Source organism: Trematosphaeria pertusa (genome assembly GCF_010094035.1).
Source record: "Trematosphaeria pertusa strain CBS 122368 unplaced genomic scaffold BU26scaffold_5, whole genome shotgun sequence".
In the NCBI taxonomy this organism is placed as follows: domain Eukaryota; kingdom Fungi; phylum Ascomycota; class Dothideomycetes; order Pleosporales; family Trematosphaeriaceae; genus Trematosphaeria; species Trematosphaeria pertusa.
In genome coordinates, this window is record NW_022987216.1 from 173,489 (window position 1) to 191,192 (window position 17,704).

Sequence of the window (17,704 nt, forward strand, 5' to 3'; positions counted from 1 at the left end):
AATCTTGAATCCGCCTAGTCGCTATGTTCATGTGGTGATTCTGGTTGCTGAACCCAGAAATGCCGCGAGTTAGGCACTGGAGCCCTGGTCACTCTGCGCCTTGAGCATATACGAGAGGCGGGGTAAATCCTACCCGGCAGACGTTGGACTCGGGACCTGCGCATATACATATCGGCTTCTTTCTTGATAAGCTGGCGGACCAAGTCGCAGAGTCGCTCTTATCCTCCTTACTTGAGTTTGTTGGCCATGCCTTTCCTCGAGCACCAAGGCGCGAATCTATTCTACACAAGCCACGGCAGCGGACCACCAGCTCTGCTCTTGCATGGCTGGGGCTGCGACTCGAATGACTGGAGCTTTCAGATCCCGTTCCTCACTTCGCTCGGTCTGCGCGTTATAGCACTCGATCACCGCGGTCATGGCTGTTCCAGCGCACCAGCCGATATCAACAGCTACGCAGCGCGTACATTAGTAGAAGACGCAATCGCCTTGCTGAACCATCTTCAGAGTGGCCCAGTCACCCTGATCGCACACTCGATGGGCACGGTCACTGCATCCATTCTTGCGGCGGAGCATCCTGACGCCGTCAAAGCGCTCGTGCTCGTCCATCCGATCTACAGCGGCGTGCCACCAGCATTGCCGCGGATGGGCGAGGCGATGCAGAAGGACATCGGACGCGCACCGGAACTGGCGGTAGAGTTTTTCGAGAAGCTCATGTACACGCCCCGGACGCCGGAATGGCTGAAGACGTGGCAACTCCGCCGACTGCTTGGGACGGATCCAGTAGCGCTTGCCGGATGTGTCGTCGGCCTAGTTGGCACTTTCGGATCGGTAATGGGACAGAGTGAGGAGGCCAGGATGTTTATGCGTAAGAGAGAGTGTCCTAGGCTTGCTGTGTGCACCACGGTGTTGGAGGCTGAGGCACCAGCGGGGTGGGAAAGGGAGGTCGGCCTAAAGGAGGGAAGGGACAAGGTCGAAGTCCTTACTGAAGGCGTCTTTTCGCACATGGTGGAGAGCGACAAGTTCAATCAAGTTCTGGGCGATTGGCTGCGAGAGAGGAGCCTTCTTTCGTCATAGTGGCTCTGACTAAGCAATGGCAGACCGTGCGGCGCGCGTCTTTCTACGCGTCGACTTTGGTCAGTCGACGTATCCATCATGTCCATCACTGGCACTCGCCAACTGCGCATTCCATGCCTTCTAGCATTCGGCCTTCATGAAGTGCTTCCGTGCCCCTTACAAAAGTGACAGATAACGCTTATATGAGTGCGAAGCGCCTCAGGCTTTGTGGGAGGCACCGCCGAGTGTTGCGATTTGATTATCGAAGCTATCTAGGTATGCCTCTACAGCTTTGCTAACTCATTGAGCTTCCAGTCTGCTATGGTAGCCATCTGCTGCCTCTCCCACACTCTTGATCCGGCCTCTCCTTCCTCCAGCCCATTTTTCGGGCCGGAATCAACGTTTCGCCATCTCCAAAGCATACCGTACTCATTCTTCTCCGGCTTCTCGATGATGCGGACCACTTCACGTCCCAGGATTGGGAAAAATTTGAACCCGTGGCCGGAGCCTCCGCTGCAGACCATCAACCCTTGATCATCCGGATCCCGGTCAATGACGAAGGCGTTGTCAAGGCTGTCGGTGTACCAACAGTTGCGCACGCCGGAGATACCGAATGGGATCAGGTCTGGTAGGACGTCGCGAACGACGCCCTTGATAGCATCCACGGCTTGCTTCGTAATCTGGGGCTCTCGCCTCTCGGGCCAGTACGCTGTCACAGGCTGACTAATTCTTAGAGATCTCCCCGTCCTCGGATCCTTCACAGTCTTGTAGCTCGTGTACTTTGTCCCGCGGAAGCCAATCTTCATCACACCGTCCTCGGTTCGCGGAAAGCCACCCAGCCCACTACCTTTTCCCCAGCCGCCCCACGAATAGACAGGGAAGCGTTCCGGTGCATACTTGTCCCACAGATCCGGCCTCTCCTCCTTCGGTGGTAGCTGGATATAAGCGACGCTTCCTGCTGTCGCTTCCAACATGTCGGAAACGTGTGGTAGCAAAGTCGGCGTCCATGGCCCGGCAGCCACCACGACGAGATCAGCCTTGTGGGTGAGGCCATCTACCGTCTTGATGCCGATTGTCCGTCCCTGGGATGAGCGAACGAACTTTGCGACCGTGCCCTGCTTCTGCCCAAGCACCAATTTCACGTCTGTTTTCGACAGCAAATGCAGGACCCAGGCGCAGGCTTTGCTCGCGTTGACGAAGCCGCCGAGAGTGTCATACACGCCTACCAGTTTCCCTCTTCGTTGCTGCAAGCCCATGGGATCGAGCTTTCTAAGCATTCCCTTCCTCGCTGCGCGTTCTCTGTCACTCGAATCGTCCAACACGTATTGTGTATCCCGAAGGCCTTCAGCCCCCAATCCAGCCAACGTATCCTCTTCGAATTGACTGATCTTGTCATCCTTGCTGAGCCTTAGAAACCCGCAGTTGTTCCACACCTTGTCGCTTGGTCGGATGCTCTTGGGCAGATCTTCCGGTTTCGCCTTTCCTATCTGCTCGTTCCATTCGCCCCAGATGTCGATTGCTTCGAATGCAAGCTTTTGGTGCAACACCTCTTTTCCGTATGATACCCTCATCACTTTATTCATGTCTGCGCTGGCGGCATCCGCGCCATCCTTCGTTGAGTAGGCATTATCGAGGTACGGTTGACGGTCGAAGACAACGATGTCTGAATATCCGGCTTTGCTCAAATGGAGGGCGGTAGACAAGCCGAATACACCTGCGCCGACGATGATGATCGGTGAGGTTTTCGAGAGTCGCGAAGTCATGATGTCACGTGGGTGGCCGGGCCAGGTGTGCAGGGTCGAAGTATGATATCCCTTCCGCTTGCCTCTTTGCTACTTACGTTGATAGCTGGCTGGTTTTGAGGCTCGCTTCCACTCTAACGCGCCGGTATTATCGGGGAGTAAGGCGGCTGCCTCGCTGATAGCCGACACGGCCGATATCCAAGCAAGGTGAGGGGCTCCTCCACCTTCGGGAATAAGCGACAAGCGCCGATAACCGCAGCCTCATGCCGATCTCCTACCTACGCGGGACGACCCCAGAAATCAAGATGTTGTTGATAGCGAAAAGTGTAAAGGCGGCGTGTGCCCGCTTTTCCGTATCGCAGCCTGATAGAGAATTGATACTCCTATCAGGTCTCCGCTTCCCTAGGAATTGACCTAGTCGCATCTCAGCCTCCTGCGTTCTGGCCCAGGTGACATTTAAGGAGAGCTACTGGCAACACCGACAATCAGACTCACCTCTCCTGATCTAGGAAGCTTCAACGAGTTTTCCAAAGTTTTTACACCGACGACATGCGGTTCCGAAACCCCACTCGTGTCTCAGACGTACCACCGACTGCGGACGGGCCATTGGAAGGTGCGCCCGAGCCGAACAGCGCCTCAAAACCTACGCGATTCTTCCTGTGGACCCGTCCTGGTACCTCACACCAGGAGAAGAAGTTGGTGCAGAAACTCGACCTTTGCGTCTTGACCTTCTGCTGTCTGACCTTCTTTGCTAAGGATTTGGATCGCAACAACATCAATAATGCATTCGTCTCGGGCATGAAGGAAGACCTAGGACTCTATGGCAACGAACTCAACTGGCTCATCACCTTCTTCCAAGTAGGATACATCACGGGTCAGATTCCGGCGAATATACTCCTGACCAAGCTTCCCCCGAGATACTATCTACCGGCAGCGGAGTTCTTGTGGAGCATTTTCGTGCTGTTCCTGTACAAGTGCAACAATATCCACCAGATGTATGCGCTTCGCTTCTGCATCGGTTTCGTGGAAGCTGCTTCATGGCCCTGTCTCCACTTTATGATCGGCACCTGGTACCGCAACCACGAGATCAACAAGAGGAGCGGCATCTTGACGGCAGCCGGTATCGCAGCCACCATGTTCTCGGGTTACATCCAAGCCGGTATCTATGTACACATGGACGGCCACCTTGGCCTTCGCGGATGGCGATGGCTCTTCATAGTCGGTAAGCGCATCCAGCACCCATACTACCTTCGATACATCTCACTGACATCAACCAGACTTCCTAATCACCTGCCCAATGGTCTTTATTGGCCTTGTTTTCATCCCTGACTCGCTCTACAAGAAGAAGTCCTGGTGGATGACCGAACCCGAACGCCAACTCTGCATCAAGCGCCTCGAAGCTGACAATCGCGAGCCGCTCGGCAAATTCGACCGCACGCTCTTCCAGCGCGTCTTCGGTCGCTGGCACTGGTGGATTATGGTAACTTGGTTTTCCCTTATGTATTTCACCTATCAAGCACCGACCACCTCGACCATGGCACTGTGGCTCAAAGCGGACCACTACTCCGTGCCAGACGTCAACAATCTGCCGACCGTTTATTCCGCTATCTCTATCGTCTGGATGCTGTTCTCCGGTGTGTATAATGACTGGCGCGGATCAAGATGGGAGAGCGTGGCGGTCATTTGCGTATGCAATATTGTTTCCGAGGCCATCCTCGTCGCGTGGGATGTCAGCAAGCCGGCGAAGTTTTTCGCTTTCTATATCGCGGGCACTATCCAGTCGCTGTTCCCAATCATCATCAGCGCCGTGCACGAGGCTTGCAGTGCGGATGCAGAGGAGCGCGCTATTACTATTGCGTCCTGCAACTCCATCGGATTGGCACACGGAACTTGGTGGAATCAGGTTTGTCTTACCTCCTTCCTCGTGCTGGATATACATGTCTGACTCGCGATAGGTATTCGTGCCCACCATAGAGGCACCACGCTTCTACAGAGGTTATCGGGCCGGACTTGGCGCGTCGCTGGCGATGACGGCTTGGACGCCAGTGGTGTGGTTTTTCACGCGCAGACAGCGGCTAGAACAGCAGAAGTTGGACGGAGTTCCAGAATCCCAGAGGGAGAGCCAGGCTAGTTTGCCAGAGGCGCCGGATGTGTATGGCGAGTCGAAGAACGTGGGGGCTATTGGGATTCATGAGAAGTAGAGAAGAGGTGGAGGTCAAGCTGAAGGACATGAGTGTAGTTGGATAACGATGATGAGAGTTTTTGGATTCTTAATGGCGAAACCTGAACGCCTGGGATCCGAATGGGACCAGCCTTATACACTTTCATATCGCGGTACTTTGATCTCCGCATGCGGCGTCCCGAAGTCCCTTACTGCCATATCTCATCACGGTCGGACGGTACCTTCCCCACGAGTTCCTTCAACCTCCAGATTCCACGAGAGCGAACAATAACTACCCGAAGGCATACTCTATGGACTACTGTGGCTCGCTCAAGCACTCACAGCCATCTCCCTCGTCGCCATCTCCTTCGCCGGCCCCTCCGGCTGCTGACCCGGTGCAGGCGCATATAGCGTCCCATCATTCCACTCGCTCCCCGCCATATCCTTCTTCCACGTCGGCGTCCAGCCCTCTGCACTCTTCAACGCCGCCCCTTCAAACGCCTGCTCGAAGTCATGAATAATATCGTTGATGTGCTCGAGCCCTAGACTGATTCGAATCATATCGGGCGTTACGCCGCCCTTGATCTTCTCTTCGTCCGGGATTTGCTGATGTGTGGTGCGCCAGGGGTGGATGATGAGCGTTTTCGCGTCGCCGACATTGGCGAGGTGGCTGCAGAGCTTCAGATTGTCGACGACGGCGGCGACTTCGCGGATGTTGCCGGCCACGCCGAAAGTTAGAACGCCGCCCTGCCCTTTGGGTAGAACGCGCTGCGCGAGTGCGTAGTCCGGGTGTGATTCTAGACCAGGGTAGTTGACCCATGAAACACGGGGATGCTTTTCCAGCCAGCGCGCGAAGGTCAGCGTGTTGTAGACGTGGCGCTCGCCGCGGAGAGCAATTGTTTCAAGGCCCTGGAGGAATAACCAGGCGTTGAAGGGCGACATGCAGGCACCTAGGTCGCGCATAGCGTCCATGCGGACCTTCGCCGAGAGCGCCTTGTAGCCGTACGTCTCCCAGAACTTCATCCCGTGGTAGCCGTCCGCTGGCTCGGTCATGCAGGGGAACTTCCCGGAAGCAGACCAGTCGAAATGCCCGCCATCGATGACAATACCGCCCATTGACGTCCCATGACCCCCGATCCACTTCGTACACGAATGCGTCACGATATCCGCGCCCATCGTAATCGGCTTACACAAATAGCCGCCCATGCCAAAGGTATTGTCCACGATCAGCGGGATGCCCGCGTCATGGCAGACTTTCGCAATAGCAGCGAGATCCGGCACGTTGAACTGCGGGTTCCCGATCGTTTCGACGTAGACGGCGCGTGTGTTGTCGTCGATTGCGGCGGCGATATCGGCGGGGTCCTGGCCCTCGACGAATTTGCAGGCGATGTTGAATTTTTTGAAGTAGACGCGGAATTGGTTGAAGGTGCCGCCGTAGAGGTTCATGGTGGAGACGAAGTTGTGACCCGGCTCGAGGATGGAGGTTATGGCCATAAACTATTATGCCTCACTCATCAGCCGTATTCGCGCCAATGAGGGGTGGTTGAGAAGGTAGGAGAAGCTTACCTGTGCAGCATGCCCGCTTGCTGTAGCCACAGCGCCAACACCACCTTCTAGCATCGCCATGCGCTGCTCAAAGACTGCATTCGTGGGATTGCCCATGCGCGTGTAGACATATCCCTCCTTCGACCACGCGAACTTCGAAGCGCCATCTGCGGCATCGGTGAAGTCTGAGGGGCAGTCAGTATGCGCAGTTTCGTGCCAGAGGCGGGCACTCACTGTAGGAGCATGTTTGGTACAAGGGCAGGGCGCGGGAGCCGTTGATGGGGTCCGGCTCTTGAGCGCCGTGGAGTGCGATTGTCTCGTACTCGGGGGCTTTGGTTACGTTGCCTAGGTGGCCGGATACCATTGTGGACGCTGAAGGGGGTCGATGGGTTGAGGAGAGGCTCTTCGGTATTTGAAAAGAGGCGTGAAGGACTTTAGGCCGGGTTTTACCGGTGTGGAATGTGGAGCAGAAGAGTTAGAGTTATCATGGGAGGACTTCGAAGGCCCTCGACGATCTATATTTTCCACTCAACGACCTTCATGCCCCAAGGTTTAGGGCGTTCGTTGCGGCCGGCAGTCTATTCTAAGTCTCAGCTCGCACTCCCTTATCGCGGCATTATCGACTGATGGATGATCGTCAAAGCCTCTTCCCCTCCTCTTTCGGAATCATACAGCATGTCTGCCGTCATCTCCAAAGGCGGTAATGGAAGAAAGCGATCTCTGATCGCGGAGAACTGTAAGCCGGCAGTTTCCTTATCAGTGGCCTATGCGCGAACGTTGCGGGAGGTACGGAGAAGCCTGGCTGTATGTCTGCCGTGTTGCGGATTCTAACTGTCTGGGGTAACGGATGGGATGAGATGAGGTCGATGCGGGAAAAGGTGAGGATGCCGATGGTAATGCCGAAGATGCCGACGCTAGGGACGCGTTTCGCGGTTCCACGCGTTGCTCCGTCCGCATCTCCCAACTCTCCTCTCGCCATCCTGCGAACGACGCCCCACCTCTCGGAGAAAGCTCTCTCACGAGTGGGATTGCTAGAATCTGTCTTTCCCTCTTTGTTTTTGTGCGCAGGCCACCAAAATCCCGAGGTCGAACTGCTTCATTCGACTGCACCCGTGCAGGCAAGCAGGCAAGCATGACCACAATCACCGGCTGTGGTTCATAGAATGGGATCGGCACATTCGAGAGCATGAGAAGTTGATCGCATGACATCATGAATTTCTCAGAGCTAAATTTTCGGGTCTCGACTAGTCTCTACCTATCCTGGAGGCCTTCAGCTCCGGTTCCATCTTCCGGCCATTTCATTCAAACGAGACGTTTGCTACAGGCTTTGCATTTACAGTCAGGGTGCTACCATCCACATCAGTCTAAAGGACCACGCTCCTTGGATGGACTACTCACAAGATATCAGGCCTTGCGTAACTGCCGACGGCGTCAAAGTCCATCTACAGATGTCAGATAGAGTGTAGAGCTGCACGAAGGCTGGCAACGCTTACCCTAGACTCGATAAGCTCGTCTCTGTTCAACTCGGCATAGACAATTTCCTCCCTATCCCATACAGGCTCGGCCAAGAACGTTCCCAGAGGGCCGACAATGCACGATCCGCCATGGCTGAGAACCGCTTCAGGGGTCCACGGTGAGCCATCAGACTGGCGATCATGGTGTTCCGGCGTGAAGGGTGGGTAGTCTGAAGGGAAGTCGGACACCTAGCCTTGGAATCAGCTGCCGCCTTCGAAGAGTGCGACGGAGATGCTGACTTTGCAGAATTGGTTGACGGAGATGACGAAGCATCGGCCCTCCTTCGCGATATGCTGCATAGAAGCAACCCAGCTGGGAAGGTCATCCGCGTTGGGTGCGATGTAGATCCTGAACGCACTATCAGTCGGTCGCTATGTAACTACGAGAGGGGGAAGGGGGGGTGTATACTCGATTCCCTGCTGATACAAGGTCAATCGCGCTGCCGGCATATAGTTCTCCCAGCATATCAGACCGCCGACCTTGCCGAGCTCAGTATCGATGACCTTCAACCCATCGCCCGCCCCTTGGCCCCACACTAGCCTTTCAGCAGCGGTCGGGATGAGCTGAACGGGTAAGCTTTCGACTATGCTGCTTATCCATGAATTCAAACCTTGCGGTGCGCAGATAATAGCTCTCCGCCTCTGTCGATCAGTACTGCTGTGCAATACAGAGTCGCACCGTCTTTCTCAATGATTCCCACTGACAGGAAGACGCTATTCTGCTCCGCGATGCTTCGCAGATTGCCGAACTCTGGAGATGAGAGACTGATAGCTGAGTTGTAGTACTTGGCATACCACTTCCGACCTGTCCACTTCAGCAAAGTACACACTCTTCGTTGGACGGTGCTTACCTCGTGGTTCTCGGGCGCCAATCGTAGCGTCGAATGCATAACGCCAAGGATATGCTGAGAGAAAGCCTTCGCTGCGATGTTGATAAGCCAACTAGACATGCTATTCCTCTCCAGTGCAGCGACGTACGGAAACACGACAAGATCGGCGCCGGACCGCGCAGCCTCTGCGGTGAACTTCGCGACCCTTTCAAGGCTTCTTTCCAGATCAAACGCTACCGGAGCGGCTTGCACAGCGGCAACTTTGACAAGTTTGGACACCATGTTCAAGCTACGGTTTCGAAACTAAAAGCAACGCCGGTGCAAATCGTATCCCAGAGGACTTAAGAGCATAAAGACGAGTAAGTTCCTAAGGACTATTACCTCTCGAAGTAAGTCTGGTTCGGCAATGCAGGGCTGATCGGTAATGTAGCGCAGGCTTACTCGTGACCGAGCCTAGACTACATGCCGAAGGAGATAAGCAGTCGGCAGTAAGATTAAAGCTGACATGCGGTAGATTGCGATAATCTCTCGGCTGACGAAGTGCCGCAAGATAGAGAGGCTGTCGCCGAAATGGCGTGCTCTCAAACCGCGAGGACATGCAGTTGCTGAGTTGCCAGCACGGTCCTTGCCTAGTAATGCTCAGCCACCACACTCTGCTCGACTTGCTCTATCCGGAGCAGACGACTAGACCTGCCCGTCGCATTTGGTCACTTGAAGCAACACTCATCGACGCAGATTCACAAGTCCAGCTTCAGTCCTCTTTTTACGATAATCGCCGGCTGTCTCATCTTTAACTGTTTCCATCATTGCGCAGCATCGGAAAAGACGCCATGCTTCTCCGGTTCGAAGAGGCTACGGAATATTCCGCCACGATCTGTAAGTTTACCGCTAATCTCCGGATTTTTGTCTGGATGGCTAATGGGCAGCAAGCGCTGCACTGCAACGAAGATCCGAACAATTACTACTCAGCGCTGGTGCAGAGCCAGAGCATCGCCACTATTCCGTCATTCACGCTCGAATCCGGCGTTACATTGCAATCAGTCCCCGTTGCCTACTCGACATGGGGCTCGCTGAACGAAGAACGCGATAATGTACTCGTGGTCTGCCACGCCTTGACCGGCAGTAGCGACGCCTTGGACTGGTGGCGCCCTTTGATTGGTCCTGGGAACGCTCTGGACTATACGCGTTACTTCGTCTTCTGCGCGAATGTACTAGGGTCTCCATACGGTTCAGCGTCGCCACTATGTGCGAACCCGACCACTGGACGGCCATATGGTCCTGCGTTTCCGGAAACTACAATTCGAGATGATGTCCGGTAAGCTGTGTATCCATGGCCCCTGGAATATTAGATTAATGAGCTCCAGCATTCACAAGCTTGTTCTTGATGCGCTCCGTGTTCGAAGCATCGCAGCTGTCATTGGAGGTTCGATGGGCGGCATGACGACGCTCGAGTGGCCACTTTGCACTCCCCATGGCTACGTGAAGAACATCATACCTATCGCTACTTCCGCATATCACGGCGCATGGGGAATTTCTTGGGGCGAAACCCAACGGCAAGCCATCTACTCCGACGCTGCCTTCAAGAGTGGCTGGTACGAACCAACACCGGAAGGGCAGCCTAAGAAAGGCCTCGGAACTGCCCGCATGATCGCAATGCTCACATACCGCTCGCACTGCTCGTTCGAGTCGCGGTTTAGTCGAAAACCCGCTGCGAGCGCGACGAAAGTATTATCTGCTGGAGGGCTACCCACTCCGCCATCGTCGCACCGAGGGAGCTTGTCACCCGACACTGAAGTCCTCCAGGAACAGCAATCCCCCATCAACTTCTCAGCGCAAAGTTACCTCCACTACCAAGCCGACAAGTTCCTCAAACGCTTCGATGCGAATTGCTACATCCATCTCACAAAAAAAATAGACACGCATGATGTCACCCGCGACCGCGTCCCATGCGTCTCGCGCCCTCCTAGCGAAGAGCAGCTACATGCTGTGCTCGGCGTCGTCCCACCAAAGGCCCTGGTTGTCAGCGTGGAAACGGACGTGCTGTTTCGGCCGGAGCAGCAGCTAGAGCTTGCGAAGTGCCTGCCAGATGCAAAGCTTGTAGTTCTGGAGAGCCCAGATGGTCACGATGGGTTCTTGTTAGAGTTTGAAACGCTGAATAGGGCTATTAAGGCGCATCTAGAGGAGCGGTGTCCCTGGGTGTATGAAAGCGAGGCGAACGAAGACGCCGATAAGGAAGCGGAGGGAGTTGTGAATAGCGTCTTTGGTGAAGCTGAGTGCGTCGAGTTCTAGGTCATCTTGAATTAAAAATGTCTGTTCCAGCCCTGGGCCATAGCGGGTTTCGCTGACAGTGGAAGACGGAGCCTGATCGGCTTCAAAGCACGATGGAGATTTTTTTGCGCTGCGAAAAAATCGCTGAAGGGCTTCGGGCACTGGGATACGGAGCGCACTTTAAGTGAACACGTCTCAAGGCTTTCGTGAATACTGCTCGCCCGTCTGGTACAGATAGATGTTCGGACGGGATTGTTAATAATTGCTCAACTTCAAACTTGGCAAGAATATTGCACAGAATTTTGCAGCGTTTAAGCCCTCTCTCCCGATCCAAGAAATGCACGCCGAGGTGTGAATGGAGTTATCACGTGCTATTTCTTGGCACGCTAACCCTCATCAACAAGCGTCTTCGGCAGCCCACCTCCCACCTTCAATCTTTCATCAACATCGAATTTTCATCCGCTCTCATCTTTCCTCGACGGCACTCATGCATCTATCACGCAATCCGACTTCAAACGTCCAGCAGGCGCAGTGCGTGTATCCCAAAGATGCCGATGGACGAGATGCCGAACGATAACGGCGCCTCTGCCGCTGCGATAGCACCGCACGTATGCAGGATGCCGAATCCGTGATCAAGTATACGCACCCTTTGTATCTACAAGCACAATCTAAGGGCATGAGTGCGATCCGCGACGAGAAGTAGCAGCAGGGCTGGATAAAGACACCCTGCTTCAGAACCAGAACCCGCTCCACGTCCTAATCTCCAGTCTATTCAACCTATACCTCCGAAGATATCATTCAACATGCCTTCCGCAGATACCCTTCCTACAAAGCAAATCCTGGATTGTCCAGAAGTATGGCGGGACTAGCATCGGGAAACTACTCCGCAGCATAACTTCCTCTATTATCCCTCTAGAAACCGGACCTTCAGTTAGCGATAGCGGCTGACAAATATTGCCCTTGCACGGTGTTGGTACGCATCCAATTTTCTGCTCTAGCTGCTCCTGAGAATAGTACAGGCGGGCCCAGAATTAGTCCCAATGTAACCAAGATACCCAAGACCGCCAAGTGCTCAAGAACGCCGTGTTCTCAAGGCCTCCCTGTTCTCAAGACAGCCTATTTTCAAGACGACTACATTCTCAAGACAACTATATTCCGTAAACACCCCCTCTTCCCCCTCTGTGCTGAAAAAACCATACGTACCGGAAGCTAAGCGAAGAGTTTTATATTAAATAAGCGATTATAAGTTAAAGCACGGCGGCGTCTATCCTGCCAGGGCGCCCACCATTACATGGCGAGCGCTGGCACATGTTGCGTGGGAAGTGACCCGTTACTACGATAACGTTAATATACGTTTCCCATCCCTTCCCTTCCCAAGCCAGTAAGCTATTTTCTCTCATCTTTTTTTCGGGTGCCATTTGTAGACGCCGCTGTTTCTGCGGCAAATTATCAAGACCTTCAGGGTTTCCTGCCTAATACTCCGTTCCACAATCTTGGTGGCGAGACGTTTAACCTTCGCTGTACGCTTTGCAAACTTAAGACAGAGCCTTTACTATGTTGGAATTTTCTTCGCGTGGACCTTGGGGGCGAGCCCGATCCAGCCTTTCACAATGTAGCTGCTTGAGAAGTAAACTTAAGAATAAGTCCGAGCTAACCCTTATATGCACACAATGTAACCTTTGAGAAGTAGCTTAATAATGAGTCCGAGCTAACTCTTATATGCATACAATGTAACCTTTGAGAAATAACTCAACAATGAGTCCGAGCTAAGAACCGTATGTGTATTTAATCCCGCAACTTTTCCTGAATTAACTCTATCAATCATCTCGCCAACTGCTATTCCAAAGTTCGCATTCGCCCTTAAACCAACATCAAATCCTCCCTAAAGCTTCGACGGATCTCCGAGTCGGATCTATCTTACGTCTTACAAGGTGAGTTACTCACCGGTGTTCTGGGTCGAATTAACATTGTATTGCTGCTATCTAGGTTGCTAGACTATCCCCTGCTTAAGCCACAAGCCTGCAGAGTTTCTTTGCAAGACGAGTTGTTGAAGCATTTTTCCTTCATTAGGCAAGGAACTGCAGGTTTTAGTAGTGAGGGGTAGGCCCTACTTCTTTGGGTTTGGAAAGAGTGTACAGAAAAGGAACGTCTCGCAGGCGAGGTTTTGCTTTTCCTTTACCTCACTCGCGTTTATACTGAATTACTGTACAATAGTTGCACAGTCTAGAAGACTAGGTCAAGACTAGGTCAATTCCAACTGAATTCAGTCAGTCAGATCAGCATCATGACGAAGAACAAACCTCAGGACTCCCTTCCTCCGCAATCCATCAACGACTCGGCACTAGCTCAGCCGTCCAGCACAAATGAGGCGCCATGCTGCCCCTGCAGTATCTCCAAGTGTTGCAACAACTGCAAGTGCTCCGGTAAAAATCCTTGCGAAGCAGCCCCACGACCCGACGACGAGCTGCCAACCACCGTATATCCCAGCAACGACGATACGCCAACACAGCCTCTCTCCAAGAAATACAAATGGCATAAGAAACCCTGGGACTTGCAGACATTCCGTCAAGTGGCTGAAATTTGGAACTTCAATGTGTCCCTCATGGAGCAGAAACCAGAAGTGCTTAGCGCCGCCGAAGAACTCCTTTTCGATGTTACTCCGAGCTCACCGGTTAGCGGAGAGCTACGAGCATGCGAAATATATTCTGCGGTGTTCGACCGGTTGCGATATACAATTGAGAAGTATGGTTACAGAGTCCAGTTCCGAACCTGTGATGCCCCCGTAATTGTTTGGGCATACGCCAAACCCGGTATCACTCCGGGACCCATTCCAGACTGGCTGCCTTTTGTGAAAGTACGAGAGAATTACTACCTCGGTCCATGGGCGCGGGAACCCGGCCCCCAGCTCTGATAGTTTTCGGGTCGACCCCGTATTATAGACGCAGGCCCATTCCTCACTCTCGTCACAGCGCTCTCGGTCGCAAGGTTACTTCCCTATCCCACAGATTGGAAACTTCCCGGGATCCTCCAACTTATGGTTTCCAGTCCCTAAAACTCCAGTCCACACGTTTTCATATTCGATTTGTCCTCACCAACCCTGAATTGCTGCGGTTATTTATAGCTTGAACTCAGGTAGAATAGAATGGAATTGATTGATTAAGTTTTCTCGTTTTGAGTCACCAACCTATAGAGGTTATGCTAGCTAACGGCAAAGCAGAGCTTCTGCCTACGTACAAAGGGACTCAAAAGACGCCAAAATTAAGAGAAGGGAATAGGGTATCACAGAACCACGGGCAGGTGGCATAAGTCAACAGAAAAGAACGGTTTGGGCGCTCTTCTCTTCAAAGTCTTTCCCGCATATGGGTGCTCGTATCATGCGGCTCTCGATTTCAAATATGCAACAGGCTGCCTGTGATGCTTTAGACTTGAATGGCAATTGAAATAGCACCAGCGAAAGTTATCCCTATCTACGCAAACTGCAAATCCAGGCCATACAGTATACCCTCCAGCATGAACGTCTCAATTGACAGGAATATACTGTCACCGTCCTCAATACATATGTGAATGCCGAGGGGTACAACACAGCTGTCCTCAATGGCATAGACAAGAGCGCCACTATCCCCGGGGCCCGTAAACGTGTGGTCGCTCCGCTTGACCACCCCAACCCATCGTCTGTCATGGTCGCCCGCAATTGTCTCTTGATACCTCTGGCCAGAAGGACTGTCCAGTTCTTCTTCATCAGGGTGCGGATGGTTACCACCCAGATGCGCCGCAGGCAACTCATGAACGACCTTATACAGCGTACCCACTGTATGCCCTGTAGCTTCACCCTCTTTGTAAACTCGAATACCACGTTCATCGTCTACTCGCTTCCAGATTGCGCTCCATCGCGCACGGTGATGCTGCAAGTCCAGGTAACGAGGTGCTCCGCCGCCGAAACCGTTCACGTCCAGTCGTGGGATGAGGGCGTCAATGGCACTGGCGTCTTCGGGAGCAACTTCCAGTAAGGCGACTTCGCTCGCGAGTTCATCGTAGAGGCTTGTACGGAAGTTCGGAACGTGGGTGGCCCGAATGACAGCGCGAGGGAATCGGCGGTTTTTTAGTGTGTCTGAACGTGGTCATCGTATCAGTCGCTGAAGCTTCACAGGAGTAGGTTTGTAGAGGTAGGCTTACAGAGGCATCCCGGAGGACCGGCAACGCGTCCAGCTGTCACTGCGTAGTATGTTCCTTTGCGTGCATCCTTGAGGAAACAACCGACGGTGCCCGTCCACTCAGAGTTGGTGTTTGGATCGAAGACAGAAACCGTATCCCCGGATCGAATTGCGTTTTCGGCGGCTGTGGCGCGTGACACGGTATGTGTTGAGAATAGTGTAGCGAACGAAGAGAGCGTACTGAGGATGAAGCTAGCGAGATGTGATGTAAAGCCTTTGCACAACTCACAGAAGACGCGGAAAAGTCCCGCCATGGGTTGCGAGTAGTGTAGAACCCAGATGCGAGAAAGATTGGACGAGATGATATTCGTGATCTACGGACGCGAGACGTCTCTATATAGGCGTGAGCTTATGTTTGTGCGTACGCAATCCATCTACAAACTAATTAGGCATGAGATGAAAGAAGTGAACGCTGTTTCCATCAGGTTCCAAGGTTAGCGTACCAAACAAGGGCATCTTTGGGCGGGAGGATAGAATGGTTCCCTGGTGTAAGCGCGATGTTCAGGGCGGAATAGTTGAAGGTGGTGTAGCTGAGACCGAAGCCGAACTCGAAGGGTAGTGCGATGTCACGTTTTCTTGAAGTAGCGGCAGTTAATGTACACGTCTTCGGACTAGTTTGCTTGCGGGAACTTGGTTGGCGAACATATTGTGGGTGGTGACGTTGAAGGGGGCATACAGCGGACCGTAGTCAGATTCGTTCTTCGCGAGAGTATAGGGAAGCTCGTCTAAAGGGGAGACTTTGCTGTATAGCACGGCTGCAATAGCGCGCCCACTATCACTGCATCACGAAGCTGCACCATAGCTGTCGTGGGCTGATTGGGTTTACAAGCTGGGGGCGTGCTAGCTGACTCCGCAACAGCGACATGCAACCTGCAGGTATGTACGCAGCCCTTTCCCGAAACTCGCTCCACTTTACCACTTCCACAGCATCTGTCCAGGGCTTCTACGAGTAGCTAGCTGCACTATCTTCGCCGGCCTGCGACCGGCGGGGTTTATCAGACCGCGCACTCTCCGTCCTATCCTACCCCCCTAAACCCTCACACAATACCAACACCCCCTTCCCACCCCCCCAGCCCCTCGGCGCCACCAGCATAATGCAGCACCTCTCCATCATCAGCGTGGTCGGGCACAAAATGCGCAACATGGTCGGCACGGCGGCCGAGATCTTCAGCGCGCTGGCCAGCGCGCGCGTGAACATCTATCTGATCAGCCAGGGGGCGAGCGAGATAAATATATCGTTTGTAGTGAGGCAGGAAGAGGCGCTAAGGGCGATGCGGGTGGTGCATGGAACGGTTTTGAGGGTGCCCGGGCAGGGGGAGAGGGAGAGTGCGTTTGGGAAGGGGCCGTGGCTGTATTAGTGGGTGGATGATGGAGGGTTGCTCCTGCCCAAATGGCACTTCTAGTCCTCTCTTCGCGGAAGGCGCGCTACCCGGATCGAAGGAGACCTGTTTGTGCTACACTGACAACAACTCTCACCGAAAGAAACAATGGCCATGGTCTAAGAATAAACATTACAATTTGTGTCGTTCTAGCGTACTTATTACTCATTATTCAACCCGTCAAACCCACTCGTGCCTTCCCCTCTCACTCCCTCACCCCGCAAACACTCCACACTTCGCCCCGCCCCGCTCCACGCTCTCCCTGACCCCACCTCCAGCTCAATTAAACTTCCGATAGACCTCCACCTTCTGGCAACTCGGATTCTGCGGCTTCCCCTGCACGCCAATCTTCCACACCAGCGTCTGGTACAGATACCCATACCTCGTCAAACACACATACCACTCCGTGAGCTTCTTCGGCGGGCTGAAGTAGCCGGGCGGGCTGACGGTATCGTCCACGGACTTTGGAATGTACATGCATCCGTCGTCGGCGAAGTTGACGGCGGTGTAACTGGAGTTGCCGGGCATGAAGATGGGGAGGGCGACGTTGGAGGTGACATCGATGCTGAAGCGCATGGCGGACGGATAAGTGATGTTGTTACCGATGGACAGGTTCCAGTAGAGGATGCCGGGGTTTTCCAGGGGGGGCTGGGCGCTGGATGTTGTGTGGAAGAAGGTGGTATAGGAGGATGGCGCGTCTGAGGGCTTCTCCTTGGTGAGGCAGAGGCCTTCGATGGCGGCGCCTTCGTGGCAGGCGCCGAGGGCTGCGGAGGGCGGTTAGTAAGGCGCTTTTTGCTAAGTGGTTGTGGGAGTGGATGAAGTTACCGGTGTTGTCTAGCGTCTTGTTGTGGGACTTGAGGAAGAGGCGAAATGGTGCGGAATCCGCATCGTACTGGGCCAGAGCAGCGCCTGCAAGGGCTGCGAGGGCGAGGATGGCCTTCATGGTGTTGGGGAGATGGTGCAGCGCAATGTTGATGGCGTTGGTGACACTTCGATGCCGT

The 17,704-nt window shown here is 53.8% G+C and overlaps 10 protein-coding genes across 10 annotated transcripts; 5 read left to right on the forward strand and 5 right to left on the reverse strand.

Annotated features, from left to right (window-relative positions):
* The first annotated feature begins 25 nt into the window (after positions 1–25).
* Positions 26–1,108, forward strand: BU26DRAFT_517364 (alpha/beta-hydrolase). The gene has a single exon (XM_033828560.1). It carries the CDS (start codon positions 247–249, stop codon positions 1,072–1,074), a length of 828 nt encoding a protein of 275 aa, XP_033685536.1. The 5' UTR covers positions 26–246; the 3' UTR covers positions 1,075–1,108.
* Positions 1,109–1,296: 188 nt separating this feature from the next.
* On the reverse strand, positions 1,297–2,856 carry BU26DRAFT_517366 (FAD dependent oxidoreductase). The gene has a single exon (XM_033828561.1). It carries the CDS (start codon positions 2,814–2,816, stop codon positions 1,338–1,340), a length of 1,479 nt encoding a protein of 492 aa, XP_033685537.1. The 5' UTR covers positions 2,817–2,856; the 3' UTR covers positions 1,297–1,337.
* A 224-nt stretch (positions 2,857–3,080) lies between these two features.
* Positions 3,081–5,141, forward strand: BU26DRAFT_265393 (MFS general substrate transporter). The gene is made up of 3 exons (XM_033821304.1): positions 3,081–4,017; positions 4,073–4,698; positions 4,751–5,141. Exons 1-3 carry the CDS (start codon positions 3,345–3,347, stop codon positions 4,994–4,996), a joined length of 1,545 nt encoding a protein of 514 aa, XP_033685538.1. The 5' UTR covers positions 3,081–3,344; the 3' UTR covers positions 4,997–5,141.
* BU26DRAFT_517367 (O-acetylhomoserine ami) lies at positions 5,069–7,341 on the reverse strand. The gene is made up of 3 exons (XM_033828562.1): positions 6,736–7,341; positions 6,523–6,686; positions 5,069–6,453 (listed from the first exon to the last, which is right to left on the reverse strand). The coding sequence occupies exons 1-3, from the start codon at positions 6,863–6,865 to the stop codon at positions 5,287–5,289; spliced, it is 1,461 nt and encodes a 486-aa protein (XP_033685539.1). The 5' UTR covers positions 6,866–7,341; the 3' UTR covers positions 5,069–5,286.
* Positions 7,342–7,799: 458 nt separating this feature from the next.
* BU26DRAFT_424339 (putative nitrilase) lies at positions 7,800–9,127 on the reverse strand (the record flags this gene model as incomplete). The annotated part of the gene is made up of 8 exons (XM_033823566.1): positions 7,800–7,848; positions 7,900–7,943; positions 7,995–8,204; positions 8,256–8,364; positions 8,425–8,579; positions 8,627–8,820; positions 8,867–8,937; positions 8,994–9,127. 8 exons carry the CDS (start codon positions 9,125–9,127, stop codon positions 7,800–7,802), a joined length of 966 nt encoding a protein of 321 aa, XP_033685540.1.
* A 345-nt stretch (positions 9,128–9,472) lies between these two features.
* Positions 9,473–11,196, forward strand: BU26DRAFT_549289 (homoserine O-acetyltransferase). Its single transcript, XM_033831987.1, has 3 exons — positions 9,473–9,721; positions 9,776–10,160; positions 10,210–11,196. Exons 1-3 carry the CDS (start codon positions 9,676–9,678, stop codon positions 11,132–11,134), a joined length of 1,356 nt encoding a protein of 451 aa, XP_033685541.1. The 5' UTR covers positions 9,473–9,675; the 3' UTR covers positions 11,135–11,196.
* Positions 11,197–13,397: 2,201 nt separating this feature from the next.
* On the forward strand, positions 13,398–14,024 carry BU26DRAFT_562514 (uncharacterized protein; the record flags this gene model as incomplete). The annotated part of the gene is made up of 1 exon (XM_033833044.1): positions 13,398–14,024. One exon carries the CDS (start codon positions 13,398–13,400, stop codon positions 14,022–14,024), a length of 627 nt encoding a protein of 208 aa, XP_033685542.1.
* A 556-nt stretch (positions 14,025–14,580) lies between these two features.
* Positions 14,581–15,578, reverse strand: BU26DRAFT_591410 (uncharacterized protein; the record flags this gene model as incomplete). Its single annotated transcript, XM_033834796.1, has 2 exons — positions 14,581–15,221; positions 15,287–15,578. The coding sequence occupies 2 exons, from the start codon at positions 15,576–15,578 to the stop codon at positions 14,581–14,583; spliced, it is 933 nt and encodes a 310-aa protein (XP_033685543.1).
* Positions 15,579–16,187: 609 nt separating this feature from the next.
* BU26DRAFT_503205 (uncharacterized protein) lies at positions 16,188–16,682 on the forward strand (the record flags this gene model as incomplete). The annotated part of the gene is made up of 2 exons (XM_033826682.1): positions 16,188–16,200; positions 16,282–16,682. 2 exons carry the CDS (start codon positions 16,188–16,190, stop codon positions 16,680–16,682), a joined length of 414 nt encoding a protein of 137 aa, XP_033685544.1.
* A 300-nt stretch (positions 16,683–16,982) lies between these two features.
* BU26DRAFT_423406 (uncharacterized protein) lies at positions 16,983–17,474 on the reverse strand (the record flags this gene model as incomplete). The annotated part of the gene is made up of 1 exon (XM_033823508.1): positions 16,983–17,474. A coding segment is annotated over one exon (492 nt), but the record flags the coding sequence as incomplete, so codon positions are not given.
* Positions 17,475–17,704: the final 230 nt, after the last annotated feature.

Coding starts and splice junctions, on each gene's coding strand:
- BU26DRAFT_265393 (XM_033821304.1), top strand. CDS start 3,345: ATGCGGTTCCGAAACCCCACTCGTGTCTCAGACGTACCACCGACTGCG. Junction 4,018..4,072: donor GCGATGGCTCTTCATAGTCG/GTAAGCGCATCC, acceptor GACATCAACCAG/ACTTCCTAATCACCTGCCCA. Junction 4,699..4,750: donor ACGGAACTTGGTGGAATCAG/GTTTGTCTTACC, acceptor GACTCGCGATAG/GTATTCGTGCCCACCATAGA.
- BU26DRAFT_517366 (XM_033828561.1), bottom strand. CDS start 2,816: ATGACTTCGCGACTCTCGAAAACCTCACCGATCATCATCGTCGGCGCA.
- BU26DRAFT_517364 (XM_033828560.1), top strand. CDS start 247: ATGCCTTTCCTCGAGCACCAAGGCGCGAATCTATTCTACACAAGCCAC.
- BU26DRAFT_517367 (XM_033828562.1), bottom strand. CDS start 6,865: ATGGTATCCGGCCACCTAGGCAACGTAACCAAAGCCCCCGAGTACGAG. Junction 6,687..6,735: donor GTACCAAACATGCTCCTACA/GTGAGTGCCCGC, acceptor ACTGCCCCTCAG/ACTTCACCGATGCCGCAGAT. Junction 6,454..6,522: donor CAAGCGGGCATGCTGCACAG/GTAAGCTTCTCC, acceptor GAGGCATAATAG/TTTATGGCCATAACCTCCAT.
- BU26DRAFT_549289 (XM_033831987.1), top strand. CDS start 9,676: ATGCTTCTCCGGTTCGAAGAGGCTACGGAATATTCCGCCACGATCT. Junction 9,722..9,775: donor GGAATATTCCGCCACGATCT/GTAAGTTTACCG, acceptor ATGGGCAGCAAG/CGCTGCACTGCAACGAAGAT. Junction 10,161..10,209: donor ACAATTCGAGATGATGTCCG/GTAAGCTGTGTA, acceptor AATGAGCTCCAG/CATTCACAAGCTTGTTCTTG.